Source organism: Aplysia californica, unplaced genomic scaffold, assembly GCF_000002075.1.
Source record: "Aplysia californica isolate F4 #8 unplaced genomic scaffold, AplCal3.0 scaffold00108, whole genome shotgun sequence".
NCBI lineage: Eukaryota > Metazoa > Mollusca > Gastropoda > Aplysiida > Aplysiidae > Aplysia > Aplysia californica.
The window spans coordinates 83,865-99,343 of NW_004797378.1; the positions used below are offsets into that span (position 1 = coordinate 83,865).

A 15,479-nucleotide genomic window follows, 5' to 3' on the forward strand; every position below is an offset into this window, starting at 1 on the left:
CTCCTAAAGTCACGTACGTGTACCAATTTTTGCATGGTTTGCAAGCAGTGCAGACAGTAAAACATTGTTTTCTCAATTGTTGTTATACAATGTTTAGGAGAGACTTTTTTGATTTTCATTTGTGTGTGATCCATCTGCATTCGATATGCCAAGAAAAAGTCTTTTCATATGTGCATGAATAAAACTTCCAATTTCTCTTCAATTATCAGAAGGCTAATTCATTAGTTGTTTCTTTTATAAGATCATTATTGAATGATTGCATTACCCATGCCTTTTTTATCGTTTGTTTTTACATGTAAATGATGACCTCGAAAAAGCAAAAATAAATACTCACAAAAACCTATGACCGAATGCTTTGCATACTTTGTTTGAGATGCTTAATATGATGTCTGTTTGAAGCAGAAAGTTGCACTGTGTTGTGCTGTGTGTAGTATTGAACAATTAGCACCTGCTTATGAGAACAAGATTACATTTTCGCTTTTTTATGAAGGTTTTTTTAATGCCCCCATAGACACAATTTAGATCATTTAGGAGGTGGAATGAGAGGGAAACAAAGCCCCGCAGAAAGACTAAGACAATCGATAAAAATTCTCCTCACACAGGAATTAAACTCGAGTCTTCTGTGTGCATCAGCAAAGCACTTAACCAAGACATCTCAGATGCCAGCCAGGGAAAGATTCTCAACTTCAGCGTTAAAAAAATCTGTAACTGTGTGGCAGCAAAAGTAAAGGAATACTACAACAGCAAAGTATACCTCTTTCTACTTTGTGTCTTTGAATTGTAATATATGAGGCAGCGTGATGATATCAGACACTCGTCAAAACAGTGAAATCAGAGAAACCGGCATTTTTCCGGACTTGAGCAATTTTTAAAAAATTTTCTTTTTTTGCCTCAATACCTTTTATGTCCTTTTCAAAACATATTTCTGTGTGAATGGTACCGAAAAACGTTCATTAAAGGCACACAAAAAATGTAAATTTCCAGTTTCCAAGGATACTCAAGCTTTGGAAGTCTCCCAACTTTGGCAGCCATTTTCTCACTAATTTTACCTTTCATATCAGTCAACCCCCACCTCCTTCAATGGCAAATATCTCCACTTCTATTCAAGATAGATGGGTAATCTTTCACCAAATGCAAGACAAAAACTCAAGATGCCCAAAATTTGACAAGCGCCTGATCCTACAGTATCGTGACACATATGGTGGTGGTGGTAAGGGTGCTGTTACCTAGTTGCTAAAAGAAAAACAAGCAGCTTGCAAGTTGTTCTATTTAACCCAAGGTATGCCTTGAGAGCAAGAAAGAGTCCATTTTCAAGGCAGAGTGCTCGATTCACCAGCCACTCAAAAGTCTTGAGGGGTAAAAACCCTACAGGAAGGACGAGGAAATTCAGACCTCACTCACACTTGAACCATGAAGCTCCACATGTTGACACTGCCTGTCAAGGCTAACCCGAGCTGAAAGGGATGCAATGTCCCAGTAGAAAGACCACCAAGGTATTCGATAAAAATTCTCCCCAATCTGGAGTCGAACTTGGATCTTCTGCATGCGACAGTGAAGTGCCTAACCACTTCACTGCAGATGCTGGTTCATTCGGTTTGCCCTTGAAATAACTAGATGATTTTTTTTTCAAGTAGACATAGCCCCACACTGTTTAATACAAATGAATGGAGGCAGTACTTAGTGCAGTAACCATTCAACCTAGCCCATTTAAAGACTGCAGTAGATTAGGGACATAAGAAATTAGCATCATAAAAATTTCACATGCAAGCCAGCTCTAGTACTGAGCACTGAGCATTGCATTCCAAAAACAGAAAACTGTAAGACTGACACATTAACAAAAGCACGTGAAATATTCAAAACAGGTTTCAAAAAAAAGAAGTTTCAAACTCATGAGAAGAATATCGAATTGACTCATTCTCTTATGTAAATGTTTATTCAAAGAATTTAAGTAAAATTGCAAAAGTTAGAATAATCAAAACAGCACTAGTAGAACCAAATAAAACGATGTCAATGGACAAATAAGAGAAAAAAACGAACAGTTTTCGCCACACTCAGTAGTACAAGTCTTTCAATCAGGAAAGTGAATCAACTCTAGCATTTAAAAAAAGACCCAAAAAAAAGAAAAAATTATATACAGATCAACTTTCAGAAATATTCTGCAAAAACATTTGGTCCCTTATATAAAAAATAACATTGCTGTTTGCATTTTCCATTGGAAATGGTGGCGTAGAAATAAATGTGAGAAGTAAGGGATAGAAATCTCATAATGCCATTTGTAGATTATCTGGTGTTCGTATCAGCAGAATGGTGTCAACATTTTTGATTTGATTAAAATCACCATAATAAATACATATAGTAGGCCTATATACTTAGAAAAGACAAAAGTGTAAATTTCTTCCGTAATGGCAACATAGTATATGTGAACACTTACATGAAACAGATAAATCAAAACACCAAGTAAGCCAAGCATGATGTCCATCCATATCACAAAGTCATTAACTTAAAAATGGAATGACGTGGAGTTACTAAATCTTAGAATGGTACTTCAAAATAACCTGCATAATACATGACGTGTAAAATGCTACCACAACCAAAGCTCCAAAATAAAAACTTGTGATATATGACCTGGTTTCAGTCAAAGGGAAGTCAACCAATATATTATCGCTAGCTGTTCATGTGTATTGAAAACTCTTTTTTTTTGTTTTGCTTTGTTTTTTTACCGCAGTTTCTCAATCAGTGGTATCGGTTGCATGTACCCAAGAAAAGTTTCAACAAAATTCAAATTCAAAATGTTGATGATAGCCACCAAAAAAAAATAACCCATTATCAAGATACAATTTCTTAGAAAAACGAAACCTTATTTTCTCTCTCCTGAAAAAGTTTGCGTTTAGGACATTTGAACAGCTCGCTACCGATATCAAATGTGTGTGTGTTTTAGTGAACCAATGAGTCTTGGGGTTTTTGTGTGTGTGTGTATGTGTGTGTATGTACGCGTGTGTGTGTGTGTGTGTGCATGTGTGTGTGTGTGTGTGTGCGCGTGTCTGGGTGTCTGTGTATAATATATCTTATCCTTTCTATTATAAATATATTACAATATAGATAGAAAAGACAAATACACCCAAAGGGGTGTTCCTTGTATATCAAAGAGATTTTAACAACACTTTAATTCTACCCTACATACTTTATTCACAGGTTTAAAACAATACTTTCAAAACCTCCGAAAGGTAGAGCCTGTAACAGGCATCAGCTTGTCATAAGTAAGAGTACCCAATATAGAATGAAGCCCATTATTGATAATGCTAAAAATGACGACAAGGAAAGTCCAAGAAAAGGAGGGAAGATTTTTGAGTGAATAGGCTTACAGGTAACTACCAAGATGCACAAAGCACACTTATTTTCTCATGTGCATCTAAAATCTATTGTAAAAACAAAAGATTAGATTGATAAGTCTCAAAAAAGGATAAACAACTGTCCGAAAGAAAATCGCCTCAACATGAAAAGGACACAACTTCCATCACGCACAATTTCTAATCCGACATCTGACGACATTTATCATGAAACACTTATGTAAAAAAATGGACTATAAAAAACAACAACGTACAATTAGAAAGTTGACAAAAACATATACAAATGGAAGACTTGAACGATTCAGCACAGCTTTTGAGTAAATGCTGCAAAATTTAATGCTGTACAGTCATGATAAGCTCCTTACTTATAAAATTTTGTCAAAAAGTAGCTAGAGCCTCCAACCAACAAACAATAATATGAACACCATTCCCAGCTAATATACACAGAAGTGATCAAAACACACAGACATATAATTTTACACAGTTAACAATAAATACTGTATATATATGACTAATCAAAAAGTATTTTAAATTACTGCAGCATCATCTGCCAATTCCATCTTGTAAAACCACATGAGACTTGTTGAAATCTAGCATGGCAGTGCTGTGGAATGCAATGTTGGTGACCACCACAACTATCTCACACAGGGCAAACAGACTGTACACTGTGGATTGAACAGAAAGCTATTACTCAATCGTTTTATCAGGATTTTGATTCAGAAAAAGAAAAAAAGATATTATAATAATAATGATAATAATAAGTAGCATTTGTATAGCGCATATATCGGTTCAACAGCAAGTTTTACCTACTTCATAATCTATATTATTACCCCAGCAGACCCTAGTACACTCAGGAACATTCTTGGCTTCCTAGGAAGGATACACTACAAGCAGCTGATTATGCGCTCAAACACTTTCAAATTGATGAGATTTTTCTGTCTATAAAACCGAGTACCCATTCCCTCATGGGTGATTCTGAGGACAGTTCGTGTAAAGTGCTTCTCCCAACGACATAATGTTGACCCCCTGGCAGGGTTCAAACCCATGACATTTTGAAAGCAAGCACAACTGCCAAACCACTACACCTCCGCTGCCACAAGTTAGTAAGAGTTTTATGACACTTGCAATACTATAAGGTCATATAAGTGCTGAAGATTAGATGTGCTACAAGAGAGTAACATATAAAAAAGAAGGAAGAGAGAGATCAGGACGATAGGTGTTTGATAGGAAAGAAGGAGCAAACCACGCCAGAGCACCCATCAACCACCCACAGTGTCGCCAAAAGTTAAGATAGTAAACTATCTTTTGTAATAATCTACATGGTGTCTGTAAAAAAAAAATATATATATATAGCACAGCATGTCAATGAAAGTCAAAGAATTAAATCTACAAGTACATGTATGTACTGGTACCTAAACATACTGAAAGTGTAGTAAAAGTAAATACAATGTAAACACACTGAAAAAATAAATCCTCAGTTCTCAGATATTTCCAGCACATCATACCATATATCCACACACAGACAATAGAAGAACATAATTTTCCTCTACCTCAAATCAGCACTTTTCCCAACCAGTACGGTATTATTGTTATCTTTTCATCATGCCAATCTGCTGCCAAAATATATGTATTACATGAGCTGCTTTCAAATCCGACACTTAGTTGAAGGGAAACAACCAGTTTTATTCTACCTGCACTTCCCACATTGTTGTTACGACCCCTGTGCAAGAGAAGTCCCACCAACCGCACACACAACATAATAATTTTTGTTATAAAGTGTTATAAGTTTTTTTTCCATAAAATGAATAGACATATTTTTCTCCCTTCAAGGCTGATTTGTTGCCAAATAAAGAAAGCATAATCTGCATACCACACATTATAAATTCAAATCTCAAATTTACCGTTTTCCATTAATAAGTAATTCACAGTAAATTCTCAGTGTTGAAATATTTTTTTACCTTAGGAGCAAAATATGCCTAAAAATGATTCTGATAGTTAAACTTTCCAGTTTGTTTGATTATTAAGTTGGGAATCCTGAGCATGTTTTAGCCAAGGAATCATTCAAGGAATGGATTCATCCAAGAACTAGCTTTAAAAAATTATAATCATCCCACCTTAGATCAGATACCAAAGTGTGAGCGCTGATAAGGGTGTGTGTCATGTGTGTGTGTTTGTGCATGTGCAAGTGTGTGAGTATTAGTATCAGTGTTTAAGTGAAGGCACGCTTCAACTCCTTGGCTACCCATCATATTTGTCTTTGATGTACCCTGCGTACCTGCTATTTCTATGTGTTTTCCAAACGATCACTGTGACAAAACTAACTAACATAAAGTCATGAAACTATGCACACTTATTATGGACATAATAAAGATTGTTAGACAGCAAACAGAAAGCAATTTCCTTCTTTCGTCTAAAGGTCTGGAAATTGCAGAACCATGGTTGTACCTCAAATTAGGACCAAAGAAAACAAATCAAACGTGACTTGTATGCAACTAAAATGTTTTCTGCCTATTGTTTGTGGCACATGCCTACAGAGAGCACAAAAAAGAATAGAGATGGCAACAGTCTGTCCAATTGTCACAGTTTGTTACAGCCAGTAACTCTCCTTCGTGTGATAAAAATGGAAACATTGTCCTATGCACAATGGCACTTAGAGCACGAAAAGGGCATTTCTACCCTTTTCCTGCAATTTCGGTGCAGAAGTGGTTGAAGTTTCTAAAAGCAGTACCCACGTTAAATATGCTGCGGTAGTAATGAACCCCCCCCCCCCTGAACTAAAAAACTGCAAGGGCTGCAGCAAAGGTAGTCAGTCGAACCAGTTCTATGACCGCGTCATAGGTGGCACTGGTAGCCAGTGAGTTAACAAGGACGTTCATGGGACATTTATCTCATGTGTTTCTTACAAATTGCTAAATTTAGAATCATACTTACATTATTTGGCTTTTAAAAAATATATTGAAGCAGAAATATGCTTCACTTTTCAAAGTCTCTGCTAATGAGTTATAACTAGATTTGCATTTTCATCTATAGAAAGATACACAAGCAAATATAGAACAAAACAAGAAGTTAGTCTTTCAAACTTTATGGAATAAAGGGATATTTAAAAGTCACATAAAACTATTATTTTCCTAACGACAGACAACTAAAGAATTTGAGAGAGAAGAAATGCTGGTGAAAAAGGTTGAGGCGGAAGAGTGGGGAGAAAAATATCATAAAAGAGAAGATACAGCAGGAGAAAGAAGAAAATAATAATTTGTGTTGTGTTTCTTATAAATCAAGCACTATAGATGCTTTATATCATGAGACTGACCAAAAAAAAAAAAGAAAACCCTGAGACCTAAAGATTGAAAAAAAAGCAAACATTACCTCCATCTTCACAATATGTGTTGTGACGGTAGAAGAAGTACATGGCAACCACGAAAGTGGTAATGTTCACAAAAGTAAGGATTTGCTTTAGCCTCAGAGACCTTTCCTCCTGAAAAAAAAACAACCCCAAATTATCAGAAAATGTCTGAAAAATAATCAAATGTTATTCATGAAATACTCTATCTAATAGGTCATTGTAATTAGGTCTATCAAATTTGTACCCAAAAAAATATGGATCTCAAATATGCTGATCTAAATTCTAACAAAGTAGAAAACCCAAGAAAGAAAAGAAAGGCTATACCTAAAAATTGTTTACTTTTTTATGAAATCCGCAATATAAAAACAGGACAATAAAAGCTGAAAAGAATAAAACTTTTAATAGTGGCATGTTTCCTTCCAAATAGAGCAGCACAAGCCACACATCTTTATCATACTTGTCGAACCGAACATTCTCAACAGTTAAATTCAAATAAAAGATTTTGAAAGTTGTTTTTGTTTTGTTTTTGTTTTTTCGTTTTTTTTAGATGGGGGGTTCTGAACCTCCCCATGTCATTCTCAAGTTTCCAAGTTTTCAAACAAGTTTTCTGTTCTTTGATAATTTCAACCCTTTTCCATGAAATACTGCTGTTTGAAAATTATTAAAATAAATTCTACTATCCTTTGTTGGCTAAAAAACAGTTGTTTTAAAAGTATGAATAGGACAAAAAATTCTCAGTCTGGACTCCACTGCATCGGGATCAAAACTTCTTCAATTAAAAATAGACCCCCCCCCCCCAATAATTTGAAAAAAGCACACAAAAGAAAAAAAAAGAATATACTCAAGAGGATGAGTTTGCTTCAACTCACTGTTTCATCTACTCCAAACTGTACGGCTCTCAATCCAGGTCCATAGAGTACACACATTGACAACATATGTAGGGTGGCACAGAGCATGAATGTGATGAAGCAAAACTTGTGAATCTCTGAGGGAAGAACCATGTCATAATTTTAACAATGTATACTCATAGAACTTATAAATTTAAATCAAGTCTCATGTCACTCTTGAAACTGAACAACTCATCTAACATTAAAATTATATCAAAACAAAATATGAACAAATAAGGATAAAAATAAAAACTCCATGACCTTAAGAAGTAGGGGGACAGATTGAAAAATAAAATGTCTTCAACAACCAATTAGAACTATACCAGACTTACAAAAGTCAAACAATGTGACAGATTATATAAACCAAAAGCAGGCAATATAATCAAAATTGTCCAAGATTGCCACCTTTTGTTGAGTAGAAAAGTGATTGTTTAGACAGGGGGACATCTTCAACAGTGCAATTAAAATATAGAAAAATATAATGCAAGGGGAGAAGTGGCCAGTGGTCGTTTGAACAGAGGTGATTGTCTTGGACAGATAGTCGTTACAGCAAGTTTGACTGTAGCTGCAATAATTCTTTGAAACCCCTAAAAATTATTACCAAAAAAGAAAAGTGTACTTAGAAAAACCAAAACCTACCGTAACCAAATAAATCTCACTAATAAAACCAATACGTTATGTGAATAGAAAATACTCAACATCATGTCATGATGCCTCTATGCTTTAGGGGAAAGCACATTCTCCTTATCACTGTACATTGCATTTACAAAATGCTGACCTTTTGCTTTTGGCAAATACACTATGGACAAATTTTTAAAACAGTAGACCAATATAAAGTACAAACCATAATTCTCAGATGAAGAGATGATGCTCAAACCAATAAGAGCACAAATCTCTGTCATATGCAGCAGGTAAGATGCCCTTGAGAGATGAGCAAACCTTGCTAGAGCACCAGACCGAGGGAACAAGCCCCTGTGAACACTACGATAACCCAGAGCAATCAGAAAGCGAGGGGTGCAATGTAGTGCAATACAGATCTGCCATACATATCGCTGTGGTGTCAATCGACCTGTGGCCTCACTGATGGATGGTAAAAAGTTCCACACCTGAGAACAGAAATAAATCAATGTAAATCACTTTGAAGACATGGGGGCCACAGCAAGTTAAATGACAAGTCTTTTTTTAGCTGTTTTGTTGTGGACAAAGGCGGCATTTCTAAGAAATGAGGTTGCAAATATTTAATAAGCCCACTGATATCAAACCAATACTAAAATTTACAGATAGCTCAAACAATATGCCATTCGCCCCTGACGAAACAGCTGTATATTTTTTGTATCAAATTGCATTTGCAACACTGTTTTTGCAAATACCCCCACAGATGTATCAAAACAGTTCATTTTGAAAAGCAAAATCAAATTATTCCTGATAATCGTCTCAAATTCCAGAAAATCACACTATACAGAGCCCTATACACAAGATGGAAAACAAACACAACCGTCCTCATCATGAGTATTAGGTTACATGAGCCCACCAGTTTCACCTCTGCACAGTGTGATACACCGTCTATGTGAGGCAGCGTGGTGAAATCAAGCGCTCGTCAAAATTTATAAAAAAAGAGAAAAAAAAAGGTATTTTTCCGCAGGTTAAAGAATTTTGATTGAATTTTTGTTTTTTGGCTCAACACCATCGTGCCCATAATAAAAAACATTTCTGTGTGGATTTTACTGAAAAATAAATATTGATTAAAGGCATGTAAATTTTCAGTTTCCACGGGCTCTCAACCTAAGGATATTTAACTAATTTTTGGACCCCTTTCCATCACCAATAACTCGACTTGTATCCAAGATAAATTGGATATTTTTTTCATCGAAAGCAAGGCAAAAGGACAGACTTTAAGATAATACCCATATGCCCAAAAACTGACGAGCACTTGATTCCACCACGTTGTGACCCCTATCGAGACACATCATCGCATTGGTAGGGTTAGGGATGCCACTGGGATTTTTCTGAAAATTCCTGAAACTTTTCGAAGTTGTATTTTCAAACAAAACGAAGGTTAACAGACACAACCTATATATAAATGGGGTTAAACAGAAAACAAATGCTTAGATTAATTAATTGTTCTTTTAGTTTAGTTCTAGTAAAAAATAACCCCCCCCCCCCTCCCCACCAGAAAAACATCCCTGTGGCGTGCATAAAATGCTAGAATTTCCTTACTCAACTAAAATCTAAATCTAAAAATGTGGAGGTGGATACTGGGTAATGGGAGACAGTCAATGCAGTACAGCATTGGGCCATATAGTTAGTAAATGTATGTGAATTTCAGTTTATGCATGTGAGTGAGACTGTTCGAACATAAAGGTATGGATCAGGAAGTAATTACATAAAAGGGGTGGGTGGTGTGCTCTGACTAGTGTTGGTTAAACTGTCTTGATTGTGATCATCTGATGTAAAAGCAATATACAGTCAAACCTGCCCTGACGGCCATCTCTATAAGACGGCCACCTGTAAAAACGGCCACTTTCCATTTCCCCCCTTGCGTTTTTTCTATATAATTTAACTGTGTAAAACGGGCACCTGTCCAACGCGGCCGCGGCCACCATATTTTAACACACAACCCCTATCACACTAAGCAATAACACCTGTCTTAAACGGCCACCTTAGTGACTCCATTACGTTTTGTCATAAATTGTGCATTGGCCCCTGGCGTTGCAGGCGAGCCGTCATAATTCAATCACCTGTCGTTGGTGTTAGGTACCGGTAGTCCCTCCAACCGATCACGTTGCGTGGCCCCTCCCTCTGTTGACCAATAGCTACCACTTTTTAGCTGCTGGTGAGGTAAGCGTGTGATCCCTCAAAACCCATAAGCCCCGCCCAGAACTCATACACAAATCGTAAGTGAGATGAGTGGTCACTGTTTACCGAGTCTGTAAAAAAGTAACAAAGGACGTCAACATGAACTTGTGACAGAAGCGTCGCTCGTTCTCCGAGGGGTGGCGACCCATGTGTTTGTTTTAACATGGCACTCGGTCTTTCTCGTCTGATACATTTCGTTTTATTGTCACCCTTGTGCAAAATCAGCAACAAAATAAAAATTACAAACAAAATACAAACCACCACCACCACCACCAACAAAAACAGCAACAATGCAGCTACTTTCGATTGGGACCTCAGATGGGAATGGTTCATTTTTTTCATCTTGATCAGTCCTGCCTAAGACGACCACCTGTCTTATACGACCATTTTTCTCCTTGACAATGGGTGGCCGTCTTACACAGGTTTGACTGTATTAGTTTCGTTCTTTTTTTACTTGTGAGGCTCATCAGCATCACCTCTCTTCCTTTCCCTTTCTTCAACGCTGAACAAGTTCAATATCACTCTTACCGGTATTTTGTATCATATCCTAGTTTACCCATATTATGGACGTGTCTGGAGGACTTCCATATATAACGAGAGACCACTATGAAACAGAGTATAATAGAGGCTTAGGGTTTGGGGTAAGGGTAGGATTAAGCTGGGGAATCCATAGGCACGGAAACTGAACGACAGCAGAACGGCAGCGGGACGAAATGTGCGGTATCGCAAGTGGCAACTTCAATGTTTGAATCCATAGACACGGTACGGCATGGCAGGTTTGACTTGTTTTAGTAAAGTATTACGGCACTCGCAACTGCATAAGGTCATATGAGCGCCAAGGGGTGGATGTCAACAGAGAAGTCAAAACAGGGAATCAGGCTTTTTAAACTCTGCTCACCTCTCCAGCCTCAACAGCACAAAGTCTGCTTCGACTATCAAGACACTCCGAAAATAGCAGTTCACAAGAGAGTGACAAACATACAAAAGAAATAGAGGAAAAATGACGATGTGTAAGGACAAGAAAAGAAAAAGCAGCAGTTCCCCCTATGTTGTTCCGGCACAGTACGTGTGAGCATGGCACATTGATAAATCAGCCAATTTACAATTCTACTGTGCATAAGAACATGTTAATATATTAATATATCCCCCCCTTTGGGAATGACCTTAAGACAATTTCAGTCAGTAGCACTGCCTTGGTTTGGGGGGGGGGGGGGGATGGAAACGGCAGGTTTGCAACATTTTTGTTTAATTTCGATGCATAATTAGCAGCATGGCACCTACCCAGTCAAAACTGTCTAGGTTCGTGGAACAAGAGTGCCCACTATGCAACGTGTCATTTTCACGGGAATATTTAGACGCCACGCCCACATTTTTTTCTGTGGCACCTCTGCAGCAGTGGCAGAATCGCTCCTGTGTCCGATTTTTTTTTAAAACTTGTGCGGTACAACAGAACTGACGGTGCCATACCCTGCGGCCGTTCCGTACTAGATCTAATCGATTCAGACAATGGCATTTCTGTTTGAGCGATCTGTACTGTCCCCGTGAAGTTCTTCTGCTGTTCAGTTTCTGTGTCTATGAATTCCCAGCTTTAGGGTAGGGGCAGAGGTAAGACCAGTAAGGGTACGGGTGAGGGTAGAGGTAGAGGTAAGGGTAGGGGTTGGGTCAGGGTTAGGGTAAGATCTAGGTCTCTTCTTCATTGTGTTTGTAGGGGAGATCACTCGTTACGGAAGTCCTTCCGACGTGTCGAATACATTCGAGTTATTTGTCAACCCTCGAAGTGTTAGTCGAGACGTCTATAGATATTATCCATGCTCGATGTCAATTGTATTTTTGTTCGGAGCAATTTTGTTCTTATGAATTGGGGAAAGTGGAAAACAAAATAGATTCTGTCTCCTTTCAATTAACCCCACGTTTCGCTGAATCTAATAGAAAACAACAGTGAATGATCAGTGCTAATAAAAGACGTTAGAAAAGACTCACAGCGGTTTCCCTAATTTTACGATCACAAGTTGTTGCAGTTGATGCTTTGAAGTCTGCCAGAACACTCCATAACTCGCAGAAAAGCAATGCCCCAAGAGGTAGAATACAACTGATGCCTATTACATGAGGGAAAAACACATAGAAGTGGGGATAGTTTCGGTGGACCTGCATATTCCAGGCGTTTGCAGAAACTAATCTATTCCCATTTTATTGCACCGTCCGCCGAGAGACCACGCACAAAAGCAGCTGTTTTTATGACTGGCAAAGCCGACCAGGTACTGATTATTTGTTTACAAGAAGCCAAAATCTATTAAATTGGGTGCACAAATTAATAGTTTTTCAAAGTTCACATATACCCGGCTGGTATTCTGTATTCTGTTCATTACTTGAAGTTTGATGAAGAAGTAAGAATTACAATCTTCTATAATTTGCTTGTAAATCAACATTTACTTGGGGAAAAAAAAAGTAAAGTATCATAAACGGAAAAGTGGCAAGATACGATTTCTTTCAATTTCCGGTAGAAGGGAAGTTACTCTTGAAATCAAATTTACAAAGTCTCGCTCGATTACAACCCCTTTGACAAGTCCTAGCAGAATCAAAAAAATAAAAAGGAAAAGGAAAGGGTGTGGGGAAAAGGGGCGGCTTTTATTTTAGTGAGTAGTGGTTTATATCTATGTTTAGGGACAGAAAGACAGTAAGACTAAAGATTCTCTCATCATCATCATCTAGTGCCAGATCTGTGACAGACATCGGCGATCATTGTTCTCCATTCATTCCTTTGCTCGGAGGCTCTCAAAAAAGCTAATCAACGTTTCCCTGATCTTTCCCTGTTACCCATTTGTTTAGGTTCCCCAAGTATGTTGCTCTGGGCCTTCCCCTGCCTCGCTTGCCCTCAATTTTGCCAGTGAGAGCTAGGTATTCAGGACCCTTATGTCTATTTATGTGTCCCAAAAACTGCATTTGTCGTTTCCTGATTGTTTTCAACATTGAGCGTCCCGCGTGGGCCTCATCAATACCTCATTTGATTTCTTTTCCTTCTACGATACTCTTAGCAGTCTCCTAAGAAACCACATTTCTGTTGCTTCTATTTTATTTTCACTGTCTTTAGTGATTGTCCAGCACTCACAGCCATATAGAAGGGTTGACCAAACATAACATTTCAGAACTTTCATTTTGGTGTTCATTGAGATGTTTCTATTTTTCAGGATTGGGCTCATTTTATTTAAACTAGCCTTATCCATTGTAATTCTCCGTCTTATTTCTGTGGAACACTTGGCATCAGATGTTATCATATATCCTAGATATTTAAACTGTTGGACTAGTTTGATCTGTTCACCTTTGCTAATGAGATTACAACTAGGCTTTGCTGCTTTTTTATATTACCATGCATTCTGTTTTCTTTATATTCAACAATTATCCTTTACGTCCACTTTCTATTACAACAGTATCTAGAAGCAATTGAAGGTCCTTTTCTAAGCCTGCTATCAAAACTGTGTCATCTGCATACCTGATGTTATTAATCTTTTCTCAATTTACTTTGAAACCTGGACATTCTTCTAGGCTTCAAAGGATTGTTTCACTGTACATGTTAAGGTCTGGTGACGTAACACATCCTTGCCTCACTCGTCGCTTAATCTCTCTACTACCAATATATTCCACTTCTTCTTTGGGCTTTTGTCCGTACCGTGATGGTCTCGCTTTGCCGCAAAGCGCGTGATGGGCCACGTCACTAGGCGAGCGAGGTTGGTTTCATCGCCGACTGCTTGGGGGGTGTGTACGTGTGTGTGTTTGTGAGTGTGTGTGTGTGCGTGTGTGTGTGTGTGTGTGTGTGTGCACGCGTGCGTGCGCGTGTGTGTATACAACTATGTTTGGGGAGGAGAAGAGGAGGTACAGAATGGTATAGGCTAAATCTATGGAACGAGAATTGCTGAGTTTGTTTAATTAAGATAACTAAAATTAAACACAAATACAAAGCAAAAAGATCGAAAAGAAAAATAAAATGGAAAAGGGTTAGGGTTGGGTGGGTGGATGAGAAGGAAGAAAGAAAAACTGAAAAGCAACAAACAAAAACAAGGAAAATTATTTGATGATTTTAAGTGGCAACAATGGGGATTACTTCCAACCAGCTGGAGGGGCCCGGACGTGTACTCAGTTTTGCTGATGATGTGCTGGTGTACAGGCAGGGCAAGAACCGCCAGGTTACAGCGGATAGAGTACAGGAAGAACTCGACAGACTTGATCAGTGGTGTGAGGCGTACAACGGGAAACTGCACCCAAATAAATCCAGTGCACTGTGGTGTACACTGAATAACCATTCAGTGCACGATGACATGTCAAGTATCTCGATTGGAGGCAAAGTGCTGAAGAGGGAACCCACACTGAAGTACTTGGGCATCACGTTTGATCGCACCCTCTCTGGCAAAGATCACATCACGAGAACAATCTCCAAGGCGAGAAAAGGCCTAACAGCCCATAAGATGATGACCAGAGCTAAGATGAGCCAGAAAATCCTTGTCATCCTCTACCAGACGCTGGTACTCTCTGTCGTAGAGTACGGACTCGGACTCTTGACCCTATCAAAGGCGCAACTGCAATGACTCGAGGTGTTACAAAATGAAAGAATGAGGGCAATCCTGGGGTGCACACGAGATACCTCAACTGAAGCAATGAGATACTTCCTAGACTTCTCATGTGCAGACGAGAGGCACAAACTGGCACAAGTCCAAGCCTTTCAGCGAGTCAGCGTAGACGAGACGAACCCTCTACATAAGAGAGTGGGACGGCAGATGACATCAAGACTAAAGAGGGGCACAGAATGGATGACTCAAGCCACGAACACCATCAACGAGTGCTGCCAGATACAAGGCATTAGGAGAGGCAGGGATTGGGTTGTGGTCGATGGTGCGCTCGGACAGTACACAACAGTGAAGGCAACATTGGGTAGAGAATGTCGCAACTGGCCACTAGGAGCTACAAACGCTGAAATTGAAACCCTGATAGAAGAGCATAGTGAACATGGAGATGCTGTGATCTTCACGGATGGATCAGCCAACAGAGGAGTCAAAT

The 15,479-nt window shown here is 38.5% G+C and overlaps 1 protein-coding gene across 1 annotated transcript; it reads right to left on the reverse strand.

The window, feature by feature from the left end:
* Window positions 1–1,894: 1,894 nt before the first annotated feature.
* Window positions 1,895–12,925, reverse strand: LOC101852089 (post-GPI attachment to proteins factor 2). The gene is made up of 5 exons (XM_005095593.2): window positions 12,414–12,925; window positions 8,422–8,683; window positions 7,560–7,675; window positions 6,714–6,822; window positions 1,895–4,012 (listed from the first exon to the last, which is right to left on the reverse strand). Exons 1-5 carry the CDS (start codon window positions 12,582–12,584, stop codon window positions 3,891–3,893), a joined length of 780 nt encoding a protein of 259 aa, XP_005095650.1. The 5' UTR covers window positions 12,585–12,925; the 3' UTR covers window positions 1,895–3,890.
* Window positions 12,926–15,479: the final 2,554 nt, after the last annotated feature.

Coding starts and splice junctions, on each gene's coding strand:
- LOC101852089 (XM_005095593.2), bottom strand. CDS start 12,584: ATGCAGGTCCACCGAAACTATCCCCACTTCTATGTGTTTTTCCCTCAT. Junction 8,684..12,413: donor GTAAAATTAGGGAAACCGCT/GTGAGTCTTTTC, acceptor TTCTGTTCTCAG/GTGTGGAACTTTTTACCATC. Junction 6,823..7,559: donor AGTTTGGAGTAGATGAAACA/GTGAGTTGAAGC, acceptor TTTTTTTTTCAG/GAGGAAAGGTCTCTGAGGCT.